General features: G+C 38.9%; 2 protein-coding genes across 2 annotated transcripts; one reads left to right on the forward strand and one right to left on the reverse strand.

Annotated features, from left to right (window-relative positions):
- Nucleotides 1–6: 6 nt before the first annotated feature.
- On the reverse strand, nucleotides 7–4226 carry LOC130685808 (ubiquitin-protein ligase E3C-like). Its single transcript, XM_057509094.2, has 14 exons — nucleotides 4014–4226; nucleotides 3459–3936; nucleotides 3243–3396; nucleotides 2976–3172; nucleotides 2759–2916; nucleotides 2544–2692; nucleotides 2238–2479; nucleotides 1979–2175; nucleotides 1730–1916; nucleotides 1436–1672; nucleotides 1129–1373; nucleotides 845–1060; nucleotides 631–759; nucleotides 7–566 (listed from the first exon to the last, which is right to left on the reverse strand). The coding sequence occupies exons 1-14, from the start codon at nucleotides 4131–4133 to the stop codon at nucleotides 141–143; spliced, it is 3135 nt and encodes a 1044-aa protein (XP_057365077.1). The 5' UTR covers nucleotides 4134–4226; the 3' UTR covers nucleotides 7–140.
- Nucleotides 4227–5517: 1291 nt separating this feature from the next.
- On the forward strand, nucleotides 5518–11030 carry LOC130685299 (DNA excision repair protein ERCC-5-like). Its single transcript, XM_059496223.1, has 14 exons — nucleotides 5518–5536; nucleotides 5608–5729; nucleotides 5803–5883; nucleotides 5941–6035; nucleotides 6094–6296; nucleotides 6374–6593; nucleotides 6727–8079; nucleotides 8163–8376; nucleotides 8478–8537; nucleotides 8599–8689; nucleotides 8788–8870; nucleotides 10219–10406; nucleotides 10477–10648; nucleotides 10726–11030. The coding sequence occupies exons 2-14, from the start codon at nucleotides 5642–5644 to the stop codon at nucleotides 10995–10997; spliced, it is 3120 nt and encodes a 1039-aa protein (XP_059352206.1). The 5' UTR covers nucleotides 5518–5536; nucleotides 5608–5641; the 3' UTR covers nucleotides 10998–11030.
- The last annotated feature ends 558 nt before the right edge of the window (nucleotides 11031–11588 follow it).

The following is an 11588-nucleotide window of genomic DNA, read 5'->3' on the forward strand; positions in this document are numbered from 1 at the left end:
CAAATGGTACGTAAGCGTTTCATATATTTATGGAACAAGAAAAAATCTCGCTAAACTATACATCTTTTTTTTTTTTGGTTAAAAAAGAAAAAAAAGGCGAAAAAAACTGACGATTTCACCTGTTGAGAATATAAGAATCTCTAACTCAATTCGAATCCCGCGCCGGATTGGAGAGCGTAGACCAATTTATCTCGCAAAATGTTTTCATCATGAAATTCGGGCAACTTCAGAAGGTTCATGCAAGTGCTGGCGGTTGGAAGTCGATCGTCAGTGCCGGCATTTTGAATACAGAAAGGCGGATCCAACTCTTTAAAACCCAGCAGTGGAGGTCTAGAGCAACTGGTGACAAACTTGAGCAGATGTCGTTTGCCAGAATCATCAAACTGGGATACAACTCTCCAAAATCCCTGGATGACTGGATGTGTTGACGTGTAACCGCCGGCATAATGGGTGTGTTGCTTCAAATCCTCCAGGTCGACTGGTGTATATGCACCTGACACCAACACCTGGAGTTCTCGATAGCTAAACGTTTGCAGCCATTCGATGTCAATGACGTTAGCCAGACCCTGAATGGCGACAGTAATGAAAGATGAATGATCGGTAGTCAATGGCGTAATGATGTCTTCATACCTGTCGGAAAGCGTTGCATTGCAAACGGATTTGCTTGTTCAGTTTGTAGTCCGCCACCAAATGAATGTATTCAATACGGTTTGAAGACGTGACAGGAATGTTTGAGCCATTGGGCTTAAGTTCTTCCACCTTGAAGATGGATTTAAAAAAATGAAATATAAATGGATATAAAATTGAACTTGGAAAAAAGATATAACTGAAAATTGTTGTTTACCCTGGTTTCACCGAGTTCACTGCTCACTATGGTGAAATCGAGTCCTAATTCGGTGACATCACCATCATAATGGCGAAGATAGAGTAGGTTTTTGTGAAGCACTGGATCCAAGGAAGCCAAATGATGAACGTCCAAACTAGCGCTGGCCTGACCGAGGATTTTAGAAAGGAAAAAGTCCGCCATCGGTAATTCCACCAAAAGATTCTCGTACAATGCCTAAATGTAAAGTATCATTGGTATTTCATTATACCAAGTAGCAACAAGAAAGCATAATGGAATCTTACCTTGCCCAGCATACGACCAATAAAATAGTAATGGGCGGGGAAATCCGATACAAGTACAGCCACACCGGGATTAGGGTAGAGCAAGTTATCATGGGTTAAGCGAAAAAACCCACGATTCGGGTCGAAACTCGTCTTCAGTAGCTCAGACAGAAACTCGCGAAAGATACCCCCACCATCTACACCTGCTTCGTCTAATCCTACAGCGTTTGTTAGTTGAACTCTCATCTTCCATCTCAGATTGGGTTCTAATAGAAATATGAATTACTAATCTTCCGCATTTAAATTTAGATGAAGAGTTGTAGATCACCATTTTCAAGCGAGAGTTTATCAAACGCATCTTCGTAAATGTAATTTCTACGAATCATGACCTGAATGGAAGGCCCTCGAAGAAAATTGGCTTCGCCTTGCTGCTGCTTTTTGTCATTGAGGATCCATTGCTGCCACATTTTGACTCTATCGGTAAACGAGAACACAAACGGAATTTCCCGAAGAATGGCTAAAGTACGCACTTCTCTCGTGGATAACATGGAATTTCCTTCCTCTTCTACTTACAAAGGAAGTCATTTTCGTAAGATAACATGAGTTTTAAATAACTGATTACCAATTTCATTTCTAGTTAAGGGCCGTATAGCCCTAAACGGGCGTTGGAGTCTACCCTGCCTACGGAGAGACACTTGCCCATTCCTCTCTAAAGGTAGAGCAATTCTTCCAGTTACCCAAAGTCCACTTTGGCAGAATGGTCGACGGGTATCCCTTGTGTGCAGCTGGCTAACAAGATTAACTGTCGACTATTTTAAGGGAATTAGTTATGGTCAATTTTTCAAAAAAACAAACAAACAAGTAATTTTACTTTGAAAAGATGCATCCATATTCTGGTATCTTCTTCAGAGTTGCCCGTGGAAGTACGGGTCTTAATGAAGTTGAAGGAGGTGCTTGGTCGTGTGTCAGGATATGCAAGTTCTACCAGCCCGAGGCAAACATCTCGTAGTGTTGAAGCTAGTTCTACTACTTCATAGAGCTTAAAAGGCATAGCTCCATTCACCGATTCTAATTATAAACAAAAAATGTTTACACTATGTCGCTATTACTGAGCAGTAATCATTACGAACCCGACTCGTTATAAAATTCGGAATCGTCCAACGTTACTAAAAGATGGCTGAAAAGCGAACAGAAAACGTCCAAAACTGGTACGATCCTCTGACTTTCCGAAGGCGTTAGATGTACACCTTTAGCCAAAAGCAGAATCAAAGAAGTATCTGATGAACCAAATAGCGATATTTGTTTTTCGGATTTGATGTAGACGAGCAATTGTTGTAGGTAGCATGGTTTGAAAGCCAGAGTATACAGTAACCTTGGAAACGGGGGGTTTACTTTACGTAAGTGAGTCAAGACTGTAACAAATTGCAGAACTGTACCTGCACTTATGGAGTGCCAATCGATCCGACAGCAAAAGATTGTGGGCGATGACACACAAATCAGAAAGAACATCAGGGATTCGTAGAGCTGATACCAATACGTTCACCGTATTAATATTATTAAGGATTTCACAGCAGCGATTCATTATCTGCGGGGAAAAGTTATTTTGTAATTTCTGAATAGGAAAAAGTAAGATCAATTTCTAAAGTAGTACGTCGTGTTCTGAAGCTTTAAATAGATTAGTTTTCATGTCTTCTTCGTCCGAGTCGTCGTTGTCTTCTTCGATTTCAGCTGTATGCATAAACTGGAGGCATCCGCTCAAACGACTTATTGTGGCGACGTAGACTGAAAGCACTCTGTCGTGTTTCAATTCTAATGGAGCAGAGCTCTTAATTTATGAAATTTTTTAACACGTACTTAATACAAATTACCAGGATGCCTCTCGGCAAGCACTAGCATACTGTGAAAAAGCCAGGGATTTTTCCCGCAAATCTCATTATTTTCCAACATGCACAGTAAAGGAATTTTGTGATTGTTCAGCGTCAAGCATGGAAGAATGAAATTTATGATTGGCTCTGAATAAGCCGGTTCCAGAAATTCCTGGCGAAAGGATTTAACTATCGTATTCCTGAAGGAGGAAAATTCTTTTAGCAAAAAAGTGTTGGCTGCAAAACCATATTTTTGATTAATATCACAACCGGTGGCTTATATCGAGCGTGCCGCATGCAAATTCTAGAGGTTGAATAAGGAAATCCAACAGGCAACCAGAAAGTGGGTTAGGTGCCCTTGTTGTTGGCTCAACTAGCGGAGGTACTTTGGCGTCAATTATTTGACGTAGCCTGGTAAAATAACCTAAAATAATAGTTGAATTGTTAATAACCAAAATTTTTTCAAAGAACCATACAAAAGGTTACCTTTTTGAGACAATGAGAAAAAGATTGATCCCAAGATAATATCAGCAGACTGGATTCCAACAATTTTACTCCAGCCCTCAGTGTTCAAGAAGATTTCCAGGACTCTCCAATGGGATCCTTTGCTTTCTCCAGTTGATGAGTTAATTGTATTACATATGTAACAGATAGTCAAGCTGAGGAATTGAGCAAGTGTAAATGTGAATGGCCTCTCAGCCTGGCATTGCTTCATTATATTAGATGAGTTTTTGATAACCATCTGGGACAACCAGATAAGCTTGTTGGCATCTTTCTCTTTATCAAAGAAGAAATTAAGATGTTTCATCAAAGACGTTAACAGTTGCATGTCCACATTTTGAAGATGGGCAGCTTGTACAGTTTCAAACTCTTGACGTTGAATGTGTTTCTGAAGGGATCTTGCTCGACAGCCTCGAAAAAAAGCCTGAATGATAACAGCACTTTGGTTTTGACGTCGTAAATCCTATGTTGGTAATTAGACGGTTAGGTGCCTCTTCTTAAAGGGAAAAAAGTGATAGTCTATAATTTACTACTATTTACTTCTCTTTTTTGCCTTTCTAGTTGTGTTCTTTGGAGAAAAATATCCCTCTGACTATGTTTTGATGCTCCCCCTAAACTTTGCACCGGCTTTCTCCGGTATTCTCCCTCAAAACTAAACATGTTCAAAAATAACAATATTGGTTTTGCTCTCGTACACTAATTTTTCGTGACCGTAATTGGCTTTTTTATTATGATGATTTGGAAGTTAAGAGACGAAGCTGCAGACGTCTTTCACTGATTCATGTGAAATCCTCAGAAAGGATATTTCATCAACGTTGCGCTACTTGCACAACTGAAATTTCAATTCTAAACAATGAAAAAATGCATTTTACACTGTTTTCGTCACCCATAATAAGAAGGCATAATTATTTTGAAAATATACAATATACGATTTTATTTACAATATTCTCTTCTCTATAAAAAAAAAAACAAGGGAAAATGGGAGGAGTTTTGTGTGTATTGCTTTGTGCGAATGATGTGATTGGCTCGCCGGAGAACTTCACTCCAACGGGCATATAGAAGCGGGCGTTTTGTCGGGCAGAAACTGTGAAGGAAAGGACGGGTAGAGGCAATAAAAAGGGTGAGATGGGTAACTAAAACAAGCGTTTTGACGGGTAGAGACAGCTAGTGGGTCGGAGGGCGAAGAAAGAGGGAGGGGTCTTGATTTGCAATGAAAGCGTTAAAATGCGCTAGCACCACTTATAACCCGGCCCTGGACGGGCCGAAAATTACTATTGCATTCCTAAACGCAAAAAAAAATATTTAAAATAGTATAGCAGCAAAGATTCGAACCCATGAAATCAGAATAACAGCCGTGAACTGTTCCACAGTACCATACATCAATTACATATACCGTGTACATAAGCTGGCTATTTGAAAGTATGACATCCAAAGCTAAATTTGGTTGGGATGTGCGGTCCTGGCACAGAGGTTATCACCCTCGCTTTGTATTCTGTCGGCCCCGGGTTCAAGTCCCGACACCTCCATTTCCCTCCTCCCACCACCCTCCCCTCCCACCCACTTCATCGTTCATCCAAGATTCAAGATTCATCTCACTTCATCACATCGGATTCGCAATATTCTTCATCACATCGGATTCTTCATCTCATCGCTTCGAACATCATCTACAAAAATTCAAGAAAGAAGAAGAAAAAAGAAGAGCCTACTATAAAGGGGCTAAATGGCACTACACTAAAAAGGGTGAGCACATATACACTTACACGTTTACAGACGTTTCACATCGATCTGTAGTACCGTTCACTACACGTTGAAGATCGTAGAGAAGAGATAATCGTAGCTTGTAGGTTGTTCGTAAGCCTCCCCATGGCCACTAGGTTCATGGATGCTGGCAGCTAATATGTGACCCTCTTCGATACCTTTTTCTTTTCCTTACTGTGTCTAACACCAGTAGGGAGGTTAGTCAAGTTTATAATTTGATGGCAGACGCAAACAGCAGACGACGAAAACAGCAGACGACAAACAAGCCACCGCCACCAGCAGTCTCTAGCAGAACATTTGCATAGGTGGAATTTGAAAACAACGGAACATTCATGTGCCGCGAATAAACTCTTGGTTAATTATTTTTGTCGAAAAGGTCACTGTGCCTTATTTTCAAATACTTTGCAAATATGGGCGTTCATGGATTATGGAACCTGCTTGAACCCGTCGGCAAACCTGTTCCTCTAGAAGCACTCGAAAACAAAGTTCTTGCTGTTGGCAAGTTTTTAACAAATTGTTGTAATGATTAAATGTTTTGATAATGCTTAATATTGTTTGTTTTGTACCCAAGATGTGTCAATATGGCTACATCAAGCAACAAAAGGGTTTCGGGATGTGCAAGGAAATCCATTACCGAATGCACATCTGTTAGGTAATACATCTTAGGATATATTTTCATTTTCTATACATTATTTTGTAATATTTCTAGGTCTATGTCATCGCCTTTGCAAGCTTTTATTTTTTAAAATAAAGCCAATATTTGTTTTCGATGGTGGTGTTCCAGCGTTGAAGCGACAAACTATGGTATATTCCTTGATATAGTTTTCACATATTTCATTTATACATCCATCATACAATTTAGGCTTCCCGTCAAAGTAGGAGAGATACTGCAGTAAAGAACAATGATGAAGTAGCAGAAAAAATCCTGACGAATTTCATTAAGTCAGAAATGATAAATAAACAACTTGGGAAAACCAACAGAAAATCTGGAGCCCCATTATTAAAAAAGAAAAAACAGGAACCTGACTTATTTCAGCTGCCACCCCTCTCAAAGGAACTTGTTGAGTAGGCTTCATTATTAGTGATATGGAATAGAAGCAAAAGTGTGTTAACATTCAATGTTTGTTGCTGTCCATATTCAGGGAAATAACGGAAGACTCAGATTTTGAGACCTATGAAGACGATGTCGCCGGCGATCTGGAATCGGTTTCGTTTCACATGAAAGGACACAACATACACTCCGTAGATGTTACAAGTGAAGCGTTTCGCGCGTTACCAACCGAAATACAACATGAAATTCTTTTGGAACTACGAGATACCCGCAAACAGTCTTCTTGGAATAAGCTTCATCAAATGCCTCAAGTAAACTATTTTACTCAAAACAATTTAAGCGTTTTTAAGAAATCGAATTTTACCCGAGTCTCGATTGTGAGGGTATCCGAATTTCGGTTCTTGTATTACTAATCATGCAGTTTCGTTTATTTATAACTCACAGGAAGCCGATGATTTTTCAGGATTTCAAATGGAAAGGCTGTTGAAACGACGAAATCTGCAACAACGTCTAGACGAGGTGGTAAAAGAAATTGGCCAAAAAACCCATGAACAGTTTGCCCTACCCAAAGGAGACGTGTCCGAGTCGTACAAAATAGCTTCAGAAAGTGCCACTCACTACATCCTGATCAAAAAAGCGCTAGAACATGATAAAAAACCGAAAGAAATTTTATTGGGAGAAACCGGGAATTCCAAGGTATCTGAGCAATCCATTCCTAGTTGTGACCGTGTTGCCATTGAAGATGTTATGGAATTTGATCAATACGAGTTCAGCCAACAAGAACTATTCGCCATAATGGGAAGTGAAAAGCAAGAACAGGCAGTTACCCATTCCAGTTCGTCTGATGGAGATTCAGATTTTGAGGAAGTTCCGCCTGTTATACATTCCCCGATAAATAGGCTCATACTAGATATCCCAATCAATCCTACATTGACCTACGACGAAGAGGATGATATGTTTGCTGATGTGTTTTCTCATGCGATATCAGACAAGACAGAAAATTCAACAAAAAGTCCAAAAGTCGAAGAAAGCATATTGGCGAATGAAACCGATATTTTGCCTGTGAAAGAAAAATCAAGAGTACAAACGCATGAGCCTCTATGTGCCTCCCAATCAATGGGAAGCAAACCTGTATTCGAATTACATGAAGTCGGAAAAGAGTGTGACCATTTAGAACAACGTTCGACGTACATTCTACCCGAGGAAAACAATGAAAAGAAAAATGTCGAGGTATTCTTGGAAGGAAGATCGTCATTTTCTGAAAGATGCGACATTAGCTTACCCGAAAATTCTGACACTGGCATTGCTATTATGGGAGCGCAAGATGCTAACGCCACATTTGTTGGTGAAGATATAACGTCAGCCACCGCAGTGGGTGCTTTCACAGAAAATACCACGTTTGTGGACGAAGATATTACATCAGCTTCCACAGTTGATACTTCCGCAGAAGGACCTTTCCCGCACGATAGTTTAATAAATTCTGTGTTGGTTAGTACCAGCATTGAAACATGTAAAATTAATGAGAGGAACAAAAAAACTGGTACTGGAAAACTAGTCGACGAAATAATTGAAGCCCACATGATCAATGTCACGGACAGAAACTCACAGATGAGTGGCGATACTTTACCTAATACTTCGAATGTTGGTGAGCGACTTATTATTTCCAACAAAAGAAAGGAAGAACTAGAAAAAATGGATAACCTTATTCAAGAAGAGCAGTCAATTCTGATTCAGCAACATGGAAAGCAGGAACGTCTTGCTGCGTCTATTACTGACCAAATGTATTGCGAGTCTCAGGCAAGGTTTAATTAATATATTTTAAAATTTAGTTACTATAAGTTAATAGTAAAAAATCTAAAATATGAATATGTGGGTTACAGGAATTGTTAAGACTATTTGGAATTCCTTTTCTTGTGGCACCAATGGAAGCTGAAGCGCAATGTGCCTTCTTAGATGAAGCTGGTTTAACCCAAGGCACCATAACGGATGACAGCGATATTTGGCTTTTTGGAGGACGCAGAGTGTACAAAAACTTCTTCAATAAAGGAAAATATGTAGAATTCTTTGAAGCAGAAGATATTCATAAGGTTTTTAGTAAGTCTATTTCATTTTGTTATTTATTTATTTTGTACCTCCTTCCATTCCAAATGCAACACTTCATGATCTTTTCTTTACTTATAACATTATTTGTTCAGAACTAGGGCGCGAAAAGCTTGTTCATTTGGCTCTTTTAACCGGCAGCGATTATACAGAAGGTATTGGTATGCGCAAGAATCAAACGGCTTGCACGTATTCAGCTTTACTTCTATGTTAAAGGTATTCAAGGCGTCGGTCCAGTTTGTGCGCTGGAGATTTTAGCAGAGTTCCCTAGTCAGGGTTTGGAAGCATTGGAGCAGTTTCGTGATTGGTATATATATGCTTTCTCGTTTTCTTTTTTGCTTCCTTTTTTTTTATATTCGAACTGTTCAAGATCCAAGTGTGACATATCGTTTTTTTAATTTGCAGGATAAATGGTATCCAGGCGAAGAAAAATGCACCTCCAGAAAACAAGATTCGACAAAAAATAAGGAATCTTCAAGTTAAACCAGGTAAGCTCCATCATATAATATATATAAATTCATGAGACGAAGAATCTTTCGTCCCAGCCTAGTACTTGCTTCTACTTTATCGGTTTCGGTAGCGCAGTACCTGAACCGGTTTTAAGCAGTGGTTTGTGCGTAATTTTGCCACAGATGGCATTTCATCAGGTTCTATCGTTTTTGCCTCAAATTCTTCGGCATTAATCCGTCGAGTTTGTGCGTAATTTTGCCAACAGATGGCATTTCGTCAGGTTCTATCGTTTTTGCCTCAAATTCTTCGGCATTAATCCGTCGGGTTTGTGCGTAATTTTGCCAACAGATGGCATTTGGTAGGTTCTATCGTTGTTTTCGTTTTCGTCTGAAATTGTTTGGCATTAATCCGTTGCCAGTCCTTGGCCATTGTAGTTAATATTAACTTTAAGTTACATCCGAAATGGTTGTAAGTATCAGGATCGAACATTTTCTTGTCTCGATGTCTGTATATTAGATAGGAATTATTATTCGTTTTCAGAAAATAGGATTGAAAATTAGAGCCACTCTTGAGAATCTTACAAACTTGCGATCTGATGGTGAAGATTTTCGTTGGTACCTCAAGGTATATATCTTGATATGTGCCACTTTGATTCTAATATATAAAACAGCTTCATCATCCAAAGCCTTTTGATGTGTTTTTAATTAGGTAAAATGTGGAAGTTGCAATGAGGTGTCAGACAAATGGATTTATATCACTCAAACGGAAGCAAATGAAGTGAAGGGAGGTAGAGGGACAGCAAACATTGTTGTCAAGTGTAAGCTTTGTTCCCGAGAAAATAATATGGGTACTAATATCACATTGTTATGGTGTTTACTAATGTGCTTACATTGTTACTTTTGTCATACTATTATTTTCTCCAGATATAATTCCTGAAAGTATACTGTCTTATGATGATGAAGATCAGGGTAAATTTAAAACCATCGTTAAATTTGATTGTCGTGGTATGGAACCTGCAGATTTTTCGCCTAGAGTACGTTACATAGTTAATTGAATTTAGTAAAAGCTGCGTCAACATCAGGTTCTTTTTTTTTTTTCAGAATGGTTGGGTAGCGGAGGGACTAGAAAGCGGCATGAAATTCAGCGATATCGACTTGTCGGACAAAGAGTGGGTCGAATACGATGAAAAGGCGAAAAATGAAGTCGGCATTTATGATATCGAATATGAGTTTTCTCGCGAAAAATAATATTGTGCGAATGTCGAATGAAATAAATATGCTGCGGCATCCAGTTTTTCTAGATGCAAGCCATTATTGAGTCGTTTACAAGCGCATCGGCGGTGACTAGGTATTAACCACAACATTTCTTTGTGCATTTACCTCTTAGGCTTTCCCAACCGAGCAGTTGTTGATGCATACAAAAATCCAGAAGTAAACGAATCGCTTGGTAGGTTTTCGTGGAATGAACCGGATATGGATGCTTTACGAGATTTCCTAAACGAAAAAATTGGCTGGAATCGAGATAAATTTAACTCAGTGGTGATTCCAGTTCTGGAAAGATTCAAAGACAAACAAGTACAGAATACGTTTTACATTGATAATCATTGAAAAGTTTTCTTTAATCTACGTGTTTCTCACTTTACAGTGTCAGACTAGAATAGATTCATACTTCTCTGTTAAATTTCCACCGAAAGCGGCCACCATCGTAAGCAAAAGAGTGATGAATGCGCTGCGTAAAGCGGATTTTGGTGGGGTGCAAGAAATAGTAGATAACAATACCGATACAAAAAAACTTCCTAAATCTCAAGAAAAACGAGGTATTTACACATTTCAAGTTCTATAGTTACCGCACCAGACTCTTGGGTATTTATTTTTGTTTTGGTTTTTCAAATAGGTAAAACACAGGAAAATCGGCATGCTGTGAGAAACCATAAGCGCTTGGCAGCTACGACGTCGTGCAGTGAGCCAACCGCGTCTGCATCGGGTAACAGCCGTCGAACAGCCGAAGTTATATGGCAAAAAGAAACTGATAAGCAAAAATTGGTAGCCAATAAATTGAAAGCAATCGAGTTGTTTAAGAAATCAAAAGGCCGTAGTAAACGCCCTACTCTTCGACCGACGTCTTCTCCTGCATACTTGTCAGATTCAAATTCAAATTCTTCGTAATTGTGATTTCAATAATATGATTTCCTTTTTCTATTTCTGTTCTGTTCACGACATGTCCTGATTTTTCGTTTTGTTTTTGTAACGTCGGCGTTAGTATTATTGGGTGAAAAGCATTATTGTTCTCTAGCAGAAATAACGGTTACCGTGCAAGTTGGATCATGCATATTCTGAAAAGGCATAAGGTCTTGCGGTGTTCCCGATGTTATAAAAATGGGGGCCGAGTCCTACAAAATATAGCAAGGTCGATCATTAATTATTTATTTAATTATGTAGCCGTTTTTTAAATAAATGAAAACAAGTTCCTGTTAGCGCCCCAACTTTATTTTTGTTTGTTTTTTGCGTTTTTTTTTTCGAAAACTGTGAGGCCCATTGAAAAAAAACTTCATTTCCATGATTACCATTCAATTCTGAATCTAAACCATGCTAAAACGCATGGTTTTTTTAGCCAAATTTGAAGTTTGGCCAAAAATGAAAAAGTGGGAAGCATTCTCACTTTTGTCAAAATTGACCAAAATGGACATCTCTTGGAATTCGATAAAAACTACATAGCACAATCAAAATTAAACGCTGAGTTCCATTATGTTAGTGGTT

The sequence above is a fragment of the Daphnia carinata genome, chromosome 7, assembly GCF_022539665.2.
Source record: "Daphnia carinata strain CSIRO-1 chromosome 7, CSIRO_AGI_Dcar_HiC_V3, whole genome shotgun sequence".
Classification (NCBI taxonomy): domain Eukaryota; kingdom Metazoa; phylum Arthropoda; class Branchiopoda; order Diplostraca; family Daphniidae; genus Daphnia; species Daphnia carinata.

Bases quoted from the DNA above. Each gene is read 5' to 3' on its own strand.
- LOC130685808 (XM_057509094.2), bottom strand. From the start codon at position 4,133: ATGTTTAGTTTTGAGGGAGAATACCGGAGAAAGCCGGTGCAAAGTTTA. The intron at 1,061-1,128 runs GTAAGATTCCAT...CTTTACATTTAG, and splicing joins TTGGTCGTATGCTGGGCAAG to GCATTGTACGAGAATCTTTT. The intron at 760-844 runs GTAAACAACAAT...TCCATCTTCAAG, and splicing joins GTGAACTCGGTGAAACCAGG to GTGGAAGAACTTAAGCCCAA.
- LOC130685299 (XM_059496223.1), top strand. From the start codon at position 5,642: ATGGGCGTTCATGGATTATGGAACCTGCTTGAACCCGTCGGCAAACCT. The intron at 8,538-8,598 runs GTATTGGTATGC...TCTATGTTAAAG, and splicing joins CGGCAGCGATTATACAGAAG to GTATTCAAGGCGTCGGTCCA. The intron at 8,871-10,218 runs GTAAGCTCCATC...TTTACCTCTTAG, and splicing joins GAATCTTCAAGTTAAACCAG to GCTTTCCCAACCGAGCAGTT.